We start from the raw sequence: 14,259 nt of genomic DNA, 5'->3' as shown, positions 1-14,259 counted from the left end.
CACCCTGCAAAAGTATGCGTTTTTAAGCACACAAGTATGTGTTTGCGTGTGGACAAGAGGCATAAATGCAGAGATGTGTTTGTCCGTTTTCGTGTGGACATGGCCTTATTCTGAAGTTTACTAGAACGGGGGGGTGGCGTGGCTTGGTAGGTAGAGCAGCCGTGCCAGCAACTTGAGGGTTCCTAGTTCAGTCCCCAGCTTCCGCCATTCTCCCGTTGTGTCCTTGAGCAAGACACTTCACCTTTGCCCCTGAAGGGTCATATTTAGGGCCTTGCATGGCAGCTCCTGCCATCAGTGTGTGAATGGGTGAATGTGGAAATAGTGTCAAAGCGCTTCGAGTACCCTATAGCAGTGGTTCTTTAAAGCAGTGGTCCCCAACCACCGGGCCGCGGCCCGAATAGCGGGCCGCAGAAGAATTTTTTAAATTAATTTTTATTAAAAAAATATATATATTTTTTTTATTATTTTTTTATTAAATCAACACAAAAAAAACAATATACACTTACAATTAGTGCACCAACCACAAAAACCTCCCTTTTTCATGACAGAAACCTCCCTTTTTCATGAAAAAAGAAGAAAAAAAAAAAGGCAAATGTTCAAAATCTCAAAATCAAAGTGTTTACAAAGTACATAGAAGAATCCTGATAAACATATTGAACGTTATTTAAAAAAAAAAACAACATTTTATTGATCTCATAATGGATTATTAAAGACGTCAATGACTTATTTTGTTTGATCAGTCATTTTACTGCCCTGTTGCAGATACTATTTTATCCTCCTTGACTGGCATTTGCACCATACTGAAGCAGAATTAGTCTGACTAATAGTGATATGCTCAAATTCCTTCGCCAAGTTGGCGACACTGTCAATTCTGCTTTTTTTAATTATTTCTTTTTTCAATTCAATTGATTTAATCTGCTTCTTTTTCTTAGCAATGTCTTTCACATTGACTTTATTCGTTCTAGTGGGTGAAAAATAAAGTTGCTCTCTATCTATAAGCTATTGCTAGTGGATAAGATCAGTGTCCCAAAAATGCTCACATTGTTCACTGTGACATTTGCTCCACCAACTAATGGCGGCAATGCTTGTAACTCGGATTTGTGTTTGCAACTGCAACATAAAGCTTAACAATTAGCTGGAGGACAGCTTTTATCTTAAAACACAATATTGAGGTACCGTTGTATTCGCTTTATACAACACCAGTAAGCTATTTATTAAAAATTTCAATTAACTTTAAAATAAATGTTGCTGACCCTGGGAACTTCCTGGCTGATTATGTGTGCTGACTCTGCGTGTAACCAATGATCTTTTATCAGCAGTCTAATTTAATGCTGATTTGCCAAACAACAGCATTGATAATTGGTGGATCCCTACAAAAAAACCTACCTTTTTGTAACCAAAATCATCCCTCTAGTAGGAACAGTGACATGGCATCTTTAGGAGAGGAGCATTCAGTCGCCGTGACAAAACTCCAAGAGGCACACACAAGCTCACTGAACAAAATAGAAGAGCTGGCTTCGGAGCTGGAAAGGTGAGTTGCCATAGTGTTTGTTACACTGAAATGTTGTAGAGGTTAAAGCTTCTGTCATCCTTTGCAGCACTAAAGAGGCTCTGAGGGTCACAGAAGAGAGACACATACACCTGGAGAAGGAGATGAACAAAGGAACTCAGCAAATTAGGGAGGAGTTTGGCAATGTGATTCAGCAAAAAGATAAGGAGATCAAGAATAAAAGGGAGGCGCTGGAACAGTACCAGGGGAAACAGATTGAAGAACAGAAAGCAAAAGAGGAGAATTTACGGTATGTCCCTAATGTGCATTGGAATTTTTGAAATAATTGCAGCTTTTCCTCAGTTTTTTTGAATGTTTTGTTTTCTTGATGTTATAGAGTTTTGGTGGAGCTTCAAGCTCGCCTCTCTCAAAGAGATGAGGAGATGCAAGCCTTGGAGATCAGCCATGCGACAAAAATAGGTCAGTTAGAGCAGGAACTCGAGCATCTGACAAAAGACAAGAAAGAGATGCTGAGGCAAGTAGAAGAACAGAAAAGCCAGGAAGTTGCGGAGCTCCGTCATGAGAAGGAAATGTCCCAGAAACAGCTCGAGGAAGTCCACCAGCAACAGGTAAAGATGATGGAACAACTACTGCAAGATAAAGAAGAGAAAGATAAATATCTGGCAGCGTTTCAGGCAGAATGTGCAGCACGGGAAGCTGAAACTAAAGACCACCAACAGCTCAGGTCAAAGGTGCGTGAATTCCAGACTGAGCTCGAGAGAATAGGCGAGGAAAGAAGTCGACTTGTTTCTCAAGTCGAACTTTCTAATCAATCAGAGCTTGTACTTAAACTTCAAATGGAGACAGTAGAGCAAGACAGGCATCGCCTTCAGACTCAATTGGATGAACTTCAGCTTAAAAGTGTAACCCTTGAAGCGCAATTAGCCCTCATGGACGAGAAAATGGAGGCTCTGCAGCGTGAAGTGGTCGACCATCACCAAGAACGACACAATCTGCAGCAGCAAGTGAAAACGCTTACTCAGGAAAAGGTCACACTACAGTGGGAGATGGATGAGCAGGCAAAGGAGCTCACAAAACAAGTAACTGAAGCACAAGAAAACAAGTGAGCTATTTTTATTTTAATGACGGCATTTTTTTTTCGCATTTTGTCAACAATTCTCAAATTTCTGTCAAAGCATCGCAAGGTCAGAGGCAGAACGCTGGAGGACCCAGTATGAGGAACTGTTTTCTACAGTCAAACCCTTCCAGGTCAGTCATTTCCAAACAGTTGAGATAAACAAGCTGTCCTTTTAATAGATGCTCCACTCAAAATGCAAACTGTAATTGCAAATGTTGGACAGAAATCAACTTAAAAGATGTGTATAATAAGCGTATATAAGTGATGTACTCAATCACCAATGGATAAAACTAATTATCAAAGTTATTTCCCGCATTGAGAGAGGCTCCAGCACCCCCCGTGACCCCAAAAGGGACAAGCGGTAGGAAATGGATGGATGGGTAAATGGATGGATTCAACCAGTCTCATTTTCATGGCTCATGTTCGCTGTGCATCTCATTGTTTTTAGAAGCACATTAAATATTACAGTGCTTTGCAAATAGTGAGGTGGGTGAGATGTAACTCTGCTCCATCCATCCATTTTCTACCGCTTATTCCCTTTGGGGTCGCAAAGGGCGCTGGTGCCTCTCTCAGCTACAATCGGGCTCATTTTATTAATTTATAGCAGGGCTATTCAACAACATAATGAAGAGGGTCACTGTTTCAAGAGCCCAAATGCTCTGGGGCCAGATATTGAAATTCGGATGTTTCGTCAGAATGTGCACATGCAGGTTATATTCCTGACTGTTCACTTAATTGCAAGGTAAACACATCGGATTTCACGCTGCACTGTCAATAAATTAACTATTCTCCACTCGCTAACTCGATTCCTGCGTGTGCAACTCGACAGATAGTTTAAAGCATGAGGAAACCTAAGCTACAAAAGTTTTGAGTATTGTAAAGCGGCCTCTGCCATCCAAGACACTGCCGTTGTGTCTTTGGGCAAGACACTTCACCCTTGCTCCCAGTGCCACTCACACTGGTGTATGAATGTTTGCTGGTGGTCTGAGGGGCATAGGTGAAAATTGGCAGCCACGCTTCCATCAGTCTACCCCAGGGAGGTTGTGGTTACAAATGTAGCCTACCACCAATAATGTGTGAATGTGGAGTGAATGAACGATGGGTTTCACTTCCCTTTGAACGCTTTGAGTGTCTGGTGTATAGAAAAGCGCTACATAAATCTAATCCATTATTATTATTATTACCTAAATGTTTTCTGGTAATTTGCAATAGTGTGTATAGCGACCGCGGTAGACTGTTTTCGAACAAGTCAGCTTTTTATTTATGTTCACAAATTATGGCTCGGTACGCACACGGCGGCTTCATCCCTGAACATCTTCTCTTTCTTGACCTGTTCTGATCGGTAGTCCGCAATTCCAGAATGCTTAACAGGCTGTATATTACATTTTATTAATAAATAGAGAACTTAAAAAATTGTCATGCAGCAAAACAAATATGATTAACTTGTACAACATGTAAGGTACAGAATATCAGAAGCATTTATTCAGGTATTTTTGTTTGTTTGTTTTTTTTTGTCATGAAAAAGGGAGGTTTTTTGGGTTGGTGCACTAATTGTAAGTGTATTTTGTGTTTTTTATGTTGATTTAATAAGAATTAAAAAAATTATTCTGCGGCCTTGGTACCAATCGAGCCGCGGCCCGGTGGTTGGGGACCACTGGTTTATAGTACGGAACTACCCCTTCAAACAGTTCAACAATTTCAACCGTTCAAATTTATTGTCGACAAATACTGTCTTTGAGACGGGCCGTAGTTTAAGGGCCTCTACATGAAACTTTTATATCATTATCAGGGCTCACTTACATTGAAACATGTCCCCGGACACATCATGAATGTTTTTTAAATCAGCCATGCTCGACAGCCACCGGACTATTTCTCAGGCAGACAAGCAATATTTATTAAATATAATTATTAATTGTGAAGAAATGTATTATTTATATTATTAATATGTTATTGTGAAAAATATAGACATATAAATCTATTTGTGATACATTTAATTTATAAATGGTTTTCAAAAACCCAAGGACACTACATGAATAAAAGATAATGATAAACACAACAAAGAATACAATCAATATACATCAAATAAAGGACACTGTTGAAGCAGTTACAGTGAGTATGCAATTTTAAAGAGTTGGGTGTTGAGTCTAGATTCAAATGTATGAAGGGAGTCAATATTGCGGATGTCAAATGGAAGCGAGTTCCAGAGTTTGGGAGCAGAGTGACCGAAAGCTCAGATCCCCATAGGTGATGAGGCGGGTTGATAGCACAGCATGGTGGATGAAAGAGTAGGATCTAAGGGAGCGTGCTGGAGTAGTGGTGTGAAGGAGGTCAGATCAATGAAGAGGGGATAAGTTGTGGATGGCTTTGAACGTATTTATAGATGGATTTTATAGTCAATTCTTTACTGGTGAAGTATTTGCAGGATGGGTGTGATGTAATGGCATGAGGAATTTTTGGACCAGCAGAGTTATGGACCAGGAGCAGCTTGTGAAGGGATATATGCTCTGTTAAACAACTAATGTCAACATTAGCTAGCCAGTAGTGATTGTGTTATGTTTATTGTTTTGGAAAATGTAATCGAGCAAGTTGCAAATAGCCGTTTTTTGTAACGCTTAAAATATGAGATAATGTCATACATTTATTATAATGCAAAATTTAATTTTACACACACGCTGGAGCCGAAGGTTTTAAAACATTTCCACTCTGGCTGGAGTTTAATGTGTTTTTAAAATATCTGTATTCATGTGGACAAGACTTTCGCTGCTTTTTATGGTCAAAATGTTGCATCTATTTTGTTTTACACACCATCTTCAAGCCGCTTTGCACAGTTATGTGGATGGTGTTATTTTTGTGCCCAAGCCCTTCTCCTGGCCATGGTTCCTTCCACTGCGTCTTCTCCTCGTTAGCCATGTTGTAGTTTTTAGTGCTTCCATATCGAGTCTACTCAGTTAGAACTAAAGGTGGGGGGAGAAATACATTTTAAGATGCATCGTAATTCAGACATGGATGATTATAAAATTGATACGTTAACGTCAAATGTATTTATTGTAAATAAAATAATGCAGACAGCTCTAACATTTGGCTGACTGCAACGAAAGATCCCACCAGCTCCTATATTATAGAGCACTCATATTCCAGTTTTACACACATTTCCATGAATTTAATAAATGTGATGTGGATTTCTTATTACAAATGCAGTTTTTTTAAAAGTTGCAAGTGATAAACACTTATTTAGTGAAACAAACTTTTAAAAAATATACATAAATTAAAGATGCATTAATAATCGATTTTTAATCAAATCGTAGCTCCTGAATAATAATCGTAATCCAATCGCGAGGTGGCCAAAGATTCCCACCTCTAGTTAGAACCGTATGCCACTTTTTCATTAGAAATGGCAACAGCGGAGGATTTTAGTTGCATGTGCATGTACGAGCCAGTCTGCTCCACAATAAGAGGATAAAGAAAAATAAGGAACATATTGACTATGACTGAATAAAAATGGCATACTCAAGTACCATTAATTGATTAACGTGGACCCCGACTTAAACGAGTTGAAAAACTTATTCGGGTGTTACCATTTAGTGGTCAATTGTACGGAATATCTACTGACCTGTGCAATCTACTAATAAAAGTTTCAATCAATCAATCAAAGCAAAGCTCTGCAGGTCAATCTCTACTATATATGGAGATATCTGCTGACGTAACTAAAGCAAAACATGTCACTAAAGTCTTAAATTCCTAACGGCTCGTTTGGAGAAAATTTGGAAGAAAACAAGATTGTTTTATAAATATCTCCGCCATGCCTTCATGGTTTGAGTTCACATTTTCATGACTTATGGGAATACCAAATACCGTACACAAAAGCAGGTACCATGAGATAAGCAAAGTTTGTACATGAGACACAATTACATGGCCTTTTTTCATTTTACTTTTGATTTAGTAAAACAAAAACAACATGAAATATTAAATAATAAACAAATAATGTTTTGTTGCATCTACAGGAGCAGTTAAATTCCTTTGCAGCAGAGCGCAATGCTCTCCTCAATGAAAATGGAGCAAACCAGGAGGAGCTAAACAGGCTGGCAGATGCCTACGCACGTCTGCTGGGTCACCAGAACCAGAAACAGAAGATTAAACATGTGATGAAGCTAAAAGAGGACAACCTGAACCTAAAACAGGTAATACAACTGGGCGTTAGTGTTCACCTAGTGCAGGGGTCGGCAACCCGCGGCTCTGGAGCCGCATGCGACTCTTTGATCACTCTGATCTGGCTCAGCTGCTAAATTGCCGACCCCAACGATTATTCAGGGAGGTTTCCGGATTTTAGTGCCTCTCTCAGAAATCACCCGTGGATAACATTCACTAATTTTCGCCTGGACTTCAATACTTAAGTTGTGCAGTGATTGCAATGCCTTTAACCTCCTCCACAGCATGTCGTCGCGCCAGCTTTTACACCACACGATTTGCGTGCTGACTGATCACATTTTATAGTCAGCCTTTGTTACAACACGAAAGCCACTGCAAGGCATACTTGTTCAACAGCCATACAGGTTACACTGAGGGTTGTGATATAAACAATTTTAACACTCTTACTAATATGCGCCATACCGTGAACCCACACCAAACAAGAATGACAAACACATTTTGGGAGAACACCGGCACTGTAACACAACATAAACACAATGGAACAAATACCCAGAATCCCATGCATCCCTGCTTTACGGGCTACATGCCCCCCCCAACCCCGCCCATCTCAATCAACGCACTGAGGGGGTGGATGGATTTGGTTCTAGCAGGGGTGTATGTAGCCCGAAAGAGCAGGGATTCATGGGATTCTGGGTATTTTTTCTTTTGTGTTTATGTTGTTACAGTGCCGATGTTCTCCCGAAATGTGCTTGTCATTCTTGTTTGGTGTGAGTTCACAGTGTGGCGCATATTAGTAACAGTGTTAAACTTGTTTATACGGGCACCCTCAGTGTGACCTGTATGGCTGTTAAACAAGTATGCCTTGCAATCGTTTACATTAGTCTGCAAAAGCCTCATACGACATGTGACTGGGCTGGCAAACTGATTGATCATGCTGTTTAGGGCGCCAAAGACAGTGCCTTCGTAGGATGCCCTTATTAATGTTGGTCGAGGGAAATCCTGTAAACATTCGTGAGGATAGTTAATCTGACATTCGGTAGTCTCTCGGAATATTCGGGAGGGTTTTAAATGTGATGCTGTCAAGCGGCATTCATATAAAACTCGCGGGCCCCACTATCATTACATTTTCATTGCGGGCCGTGTGTCTGAGACCACTGTTTTATACATAGCAAAAAGTAAATAAAACTCTGTATGCAGTGTTATTTGATTTTAAATTTCAAAAGAGTTTTGTGGCTCCCATTGTTTTCTTTATTTTGTGAAACGGGTCAAAATGGCTCTTTAAATGGTAAAGGTTGCCGACCCCTGACCTAGTGGTTAGAGTGTCCGTCCTGAGATCGGTAGGTTGTGAGTTCAAACCCCGGCTGAGTCATACCAAAGACTATAAAAATGGGACCCATTACCTCTTTGCTTGGTACTCTGCATCAAGGGTTGAATTGGCGCTTGACTCACCAAAAATTACACCAAAAATTATTCCCGGGCGCGGCCACCGCTGCTGCTCACTGATCCCTTCACCTCCCAGAAGGTGATCAAGGGTGATGGGTGAAATGCAGATAATAATTTCACCACAACTAGTGTGTGTGTGACAATCATTGGGACTTAACTTAATGAGCAGAGTGGAGATACTGTATATGTTGGTTATCTTTATGAGTGAAGTGATTTTGTGTACATTTCAACATTCATGACAATAATGCACCTCTAATGATGAACAGCGCACTCACAGAGGCAGTTAGGTATGTTTCTGGTTTACTTTCACAAATCTCCAGGTGATGTGGTGGATTCCCAAATTCCCAACATTATGGAAGACACCATAATCAATTAAAATTATTCTTGCTATATGTGACAGCTTCCAAAATTGTGATATTTGTTTAGAGTAGTGCTTTCAAAAGATAATCTTGTCTGATTTGATTATTCACAAGGTTGCTGTGGATTTATTTAGATCAACCACAATTAAATAATATTTTTAATGTATATGAATTGTGTTCATTTTGCATAGGCAAAGAGATTAAAGAAAGAAAGATGCACATTTTTAAAACTAGAGCCTTACTGTACTTTCGAGCGCTTTTTCTTGGAATACTTGTTGATATCTTTACCTGGAGGCAGTTTGGCTGAGCGTTTGACTGCTTATCTTCCCCAAGTGTTTAAGCCGGTGCTTTGTCTGCAACAGGAGGTATTGAAATAGGGCACCATTTGATTTTACGTGAATCGGTACCTATGTACAAAAAGGCTGCACAACTTATCAAGATTGAACCTACTTTGAGCTTGTAATTACTGCAACAACTTAATTGAGAGTGGCTGAGGGGTTTTTCTTGTTTCTTTCCTTGCGTCTTCCAAACAGAAATGTTGAGCCTCGCCTCCTTGGCCTGCTGTCTCATCAAAAGTGGTTACTGTAAGTGGCAAGTTTGTGTGCGGTGTAGCCGATGCAGTCACTGTGCTAATAAACACTACCTGCATTGTTTTACTGTACTGTGACTACAAAAGTACAGTACATTCACTAATTGTATGATTAGTTAAAATAATACATATTGTTGGATATCGCGAACATACAAATAACCCCGTTATTTCTTAAATCCAAATTATTGAAATTCAACAATTTTGTGTATTTGTAGATGGTTAAAATCTTGCACAAAGCAAGTATAAACTGCTACCCAAGAATGAACAACTCTTCCCAATAAAAGAGGAACATGTAACCTAATTAAATACATTTGTATGCACATTCAACACCTAACACTTTTAGTATATCAGTATGCAGAATTAAATTGGAGAATGGTTTAATACTTTAAGCAAATAAGTCAAAATGCTAATATAATCCTGTTAGGATTGGGCAATATGGCCTTTTTTTAATATTTCGATATTTTTTAAGGCCATATTGCTATACATAATATATATCTCAATATTTTGCCTTGGCCTTGAATGCATATAATCACAGCCGTATGATGATTTTATGTGTCGACATAAAACATTCTTCTTCATACTGCATTAATATATGCTCATTTTAAACTTTCATGCAGAGAGGGAAATGACAACTAAGTCAATTGACCAAAAGTCTATTTATTAAACAGTTATTAAGCAGTGGCACAAACGTTCATGTCATTTCCAAAACAAAAAGTGCAAGAGATATTTTAAGTGTCAAATAAAAATGAACTGCATAATAGGAAATAAAATAGTGTTCGTCTTTCGCTATGTGGTAGGTTACTACGGACATTATTAATTCTGTTGTTGACTAGTTTTTTCAAACGGTGTTGATGTGGAAATGTTTGCCTCTGCATTTTGATGGTGCGGGCGTGTGGCACCGAACGGAGATATTGGCATGCAGTTTCAAGCACTCTTCATTCTTTAGCGAGTGACTTTTCAAATGATGCTACATATTAGCAGTAATGCTACTTTTTATAGCAATGCTTTTGGCCCACACTTGACGAATTATGATTGTCTTTTCGACATATACCCACTTGAAGCCAAACCACCGCCAGACGGTGGACCCCCTGCTGTTTTTCTTGGGAATTTATTCTTCCTTCATTCGCACCTTCTTTCTCTCGTATTACCACTCGCACGCCTCTGCTTGCATCACAACTAACGCTACCAATGCTGCTACCTCTCTGCTTTTTTTTTTTTAAACTTTTATTTCAACATTTACAAACAAACAGACGAGAAACAATAACCAAAATAAGTACAAAAACTGTACAAAAAAATAAGACAGCGCCAGGGAGTTGTAAATTCAAAGTAACTAAAATAGAATACATTTAATATATATACAGTATATATATATATATATATATATATATATATATATACATATATATATATATATATATATATATATATATATATATATATATATATATATATATATATATATATATATATATATTATATATATATATATATAATAAACAGAGTGCAAAGCCATAGGCTTGCTCAATTTCAGTAAATAACTTAATTTTGGATCACAGCATCATCGTTTTCACAGCTTTTTTGTTGTTAGAGGTAGAGAGTGTTTTAATGTAGAGTTCTAAATCTTTTTTAAAGGCACAAAAGACAGGTCGGGTTAGGGCTGGGCGATATTGGCTTTTATTATATCTCGGTATTTTTATGCCATATCGCGATATACAATATATATCGATATTTTGCCTTAGCCTTGAATGAACATGTGATACATATAATCAGAGCAGTATGATGATTATATGTGTCTACATTACAACATTCTTCTTCATACTGCATTAACATATGCTCATTTTAAACTTTCATGCAGAGAGGGAAATCACAACTACTGTAAGTCAATTTACCAAAACTGTATTTATTAAATACACTATATTCTCTCGCGGGTGACTTTCAAAATGAAAGAACAAATTAGTAGTGCTGCTACCTTTTGTAGCTACACTTCTGCTGCATACTTTGCATATTGCTGTTGTCTGCTGAATATCTTCCCGCTTGAAGCCAAACCTCCGCCAGATGGTGGACCCCCTGCTGTTTTTTGGGGAATTATTGTTCTTCCCCCATTTGTGATCAGTTTCGCACCTTCTCCGCTTGCACGACCTGCCTCAGCTAACGTTAGCCATGCTGCTACCTCTCTGCTCGGCAAGAGTGTATGACGCTACACGCGTGACAGTATGTGACGTATGTAAGAAGGTGGGCTTGTTTTCATGGATGGGAATTTTCCGCGGAATTTCGCCGATTTCGGCACCGCCAGGGTCATTTATAAAGTATAATGCCAATGTGTAAATGCACCAGATTGGCTAGCTCTATTATCAGCTGACGACATCAACCAATGACATTGCCCGTTGTTTGGCGACAATATCTAGTCCCTGATCCTCAATTATTGTGAGCGTTTCTGAACCTGTTTATATTGGTTGTGTTTATCGGCGACTAATCTGGAAAGAAAACACAGTAGCTTTCAATTAACACGTTTCTTTATTGACAAAACAGTTTCAGACATGGTTAAGCTTATTCAAGATAGGAATATTTCATTAGCGAAATATATCAATAAGGGCGTGACAAACAAGTGGAACCGGGCATGGCTCGATATATGTATCAAACTGAAGGTGAAGATTGACAACAATATCGTAGAAGTAGACAAACTGATCAGCGATTTCATTGCAAAGTTAGATGAACCGGGACGTGCTCAGTGCTTATATTGCAAGGACATTGTGAACTATGGATCTCGGGGAAAGGTGGCACTCTTTGACCACGCGAAATCGGCAAGGCATCTAAGTAAAGTGAGTTTACGGAGAAGTAATTTTTCACTAGGATCTGCCTTCAAGCTGAAGTCAAACATGGTAACAAATGCAGCCTCAAATCAACTATCGAAGCCTCCCACCTCCGACTCGGCTCCTCTCTCACACCAATCTATGACAGAGGAGTCCATTCAGAGGTACAATACACGATCTTATGTATTTCAAAATTTTTACATTTTGAATTCTGGTTAATCCATTTGTAGGCCTATTTGTGTCTATAATCCAAAAGTGTGCAAGAATTTGATATATGTGTAAACTTCTATACATAAATTTCATCACATGATACATTTTTATGAAAATATTTGCTAATAAATGAGACATTTTGGTCAGGAGAATATTGTTAGATTTTGACTAAAAATTGCAGGAAATGTATCCTAAGCTAACATAGATTTCAAAATTTTTCTGGGGGGGCATGCCCCCAGACCTCCCAAGCTATGTGCACTCGGGTGTGGCCGCTGTGCGGCCTGTTGCAAAGCGGTATTTTAGGATTAAAAAATTTTCCAGCTGATTTTGTAAATCTTCATTCCCATCCCTGTGTTTTACGTCTGTGTGAAAAGGAGTTAGAAACGCCTGTTGTGTAATGCCCGCAGCTAAAAGCAACTGCGTGAGAAGGTATATGCGAATATTACGATAGTCATTTTCTATATCGCACAGAGGCAAACCCGCGATATGTCGTTTATATCGAAATATCGCGAGCCCTAGGTCGGGTATTGAGAAACTTACATTTATGAATATAAAACTTAGCCAATATAATAATGAGGTTGCAAAAGTAAAATTCCTTTTCAAATTTTTGTTCATACAGTGTAAAACCAAATATCACGTTTTTAAAACAAAGCACAAATTTGTCATGAATATTGTTCAGGATGAAGCGACAGATGCCCTGCCAAAGTGATTGAGTGCTTTGCTGCTACCTCTCTGCTCCGCGAGGGCGTATACGTATGTGACGTATGACGTGATAGTATGTGACGTATGTAAGGTGTGCTTGTCTGTGAGAAGGAGAGACAGGAAAAAGCGGGAAGAGCCTTTAGTGTAATGTCCGCAGTTAAAAGCAACTGCGTGAGAACGTATACACAAATATCACGATATAGTCATTTTCTATATTGTACAGACACAAACCCGCAATGTATCGTGTATAACGATATGTCGCCCAGTTCTAAATCCTGTATAAGAAACTGTTCACACAAGTTTTCACAAGACACAAAGTGGAAGAAATATTATAGGTGTATTGCACTTATTGAAAATAAGATATTATTCAACTCATTAGGTGAATCATAACTGACTTAACTATTAAGATAACGTTTGTATTTACAATGTATTGATGTAAACAGTGTACAAATTGAGAACAGGAAGTGAACATAGGCATTTGTAATTGCTATGGAGTGGAAAAGGGGTAGGATTAAATAAGCTCTGCTTATTCCTACTCCTTTTTGTACATGTTGTAATGAAAAAATGTGAACTATATTATGTATCATGTTGTGACTGTATACATGTTCGAAATAAACTTCAATCAACCAATTATTAATCATGATAATTTATTATGTTAGCTAAAACAGAATTAATTTAGGAGTCATGTTTATTTTTTTAAATAAAAAAGCTAAATAACTGTTATCTATATATCCAAAGACAAATATGTGTTAAATTTTCATCTTAAAGCTCAGAACAGCAGCACACTTCCAACCTTAACAATAACAGCCCTGTTTGAATTCTGCTCTGACTGCACTAACAAGATAAAGGTTTCAGAAAAAGTACCTTACGCAACCATAATGTACTCCAAGCACTTATTGATATATTTACAAACGTATTATCCTTTGATCTCATGTACTCTTCAAAATTGTCCAAAGATGTATTGCACCAAAAAATGTGAGGCTCTTTACATTTGTGGGTTTAGATCAGAGGATGTCGTGCGTGTGTAAAGCCCTTTGAGACACTTGTGATTGAAGGGCTATATAATCAACCAAAATACACTTAGGTTGATTGATTTGGGGAAAAAAGTGTTCTTGACACAAAACACACTCTATGGTTGTAAAACAAGTGTGAAAGGTAAACAGAATTAAAACGATTCCGCCAGATTGTAGCTGAGATAGACGCCAGCGCCCCCCGCGACCCCAAAAGGGAATAAGCGGTAGAAAATGGATGAATAGAAAAGGTTAATTTTAGTTTGTTTTCATATTGCTATTTTTTTATTTATTTATTGTTTTTACTAGTAATATTATTTTACTTTTTTTGTTACTAATTTATATCCGGTTGTTCTTTTAAAT

The 14,259-nt window shown here is 38.3% G+C and overlaps 1 protein-coding gene across 3 annotated transcripts in view; it reads left to right on the top strand.

The window, feature by feature from the left end:
- Window positions 1–14,259, top strand: part of hmmr (hyaluronan-mediated motility receptor (RHAMM)) — a 30,144-nt gene that overhangs the window by 14,004 nt on the left and 1,881 nt on the right. For 2 of the 3 annotated variants that reach the window (XM_061901821.1, XM_061901823.1), the window contains 5 exons: window positions 1,415–1,531; window positions 1,599–1,799; window positions 1,887–2,612; window positions 2,686–2,758; window positions 6,629–6,805. In XM_061901821.1, coding sequence (XP_061757805.1) covers window positions 1,415–1,531; window positions 1,599–1,799; window positions 1,887–2,612; window positions 2,686–2,758; window positions 6,629–6,805 — 1,294 coding nt within the window. The remainder of the gene's footprint in view (window positions 1–1,414; window positions 1,532–1,598; window positions 1,800–1,886; window positions 2,613–2,685; window positions 2,759–6,628; window positions 6,806–14,259) is intronic. The other variant, XM_061901822.1, reaches the window with a different exon arrangement.

Source organism: Nerophis ophidion, linkage group LG05 (assembly GCF_033978795.1).
Source record: "Nerophis ophidion isolate RoL-2023_Sa linkage group LG05, RoL_Noph_v1.0, whole genome shotgun sequence".
In the NCBI taxonomy this organism is placed as follows: Eukaryota; Metazoa; Chordata; class Actinopteri; order Syngnathiformes; family Syngnathidae; genus Nerophis; species Nerophis ophidion.
Note: the sequence above shows the minus strand (reverse complement) of the source record. Positions and strands in the feature narration are given on the sequence as shown.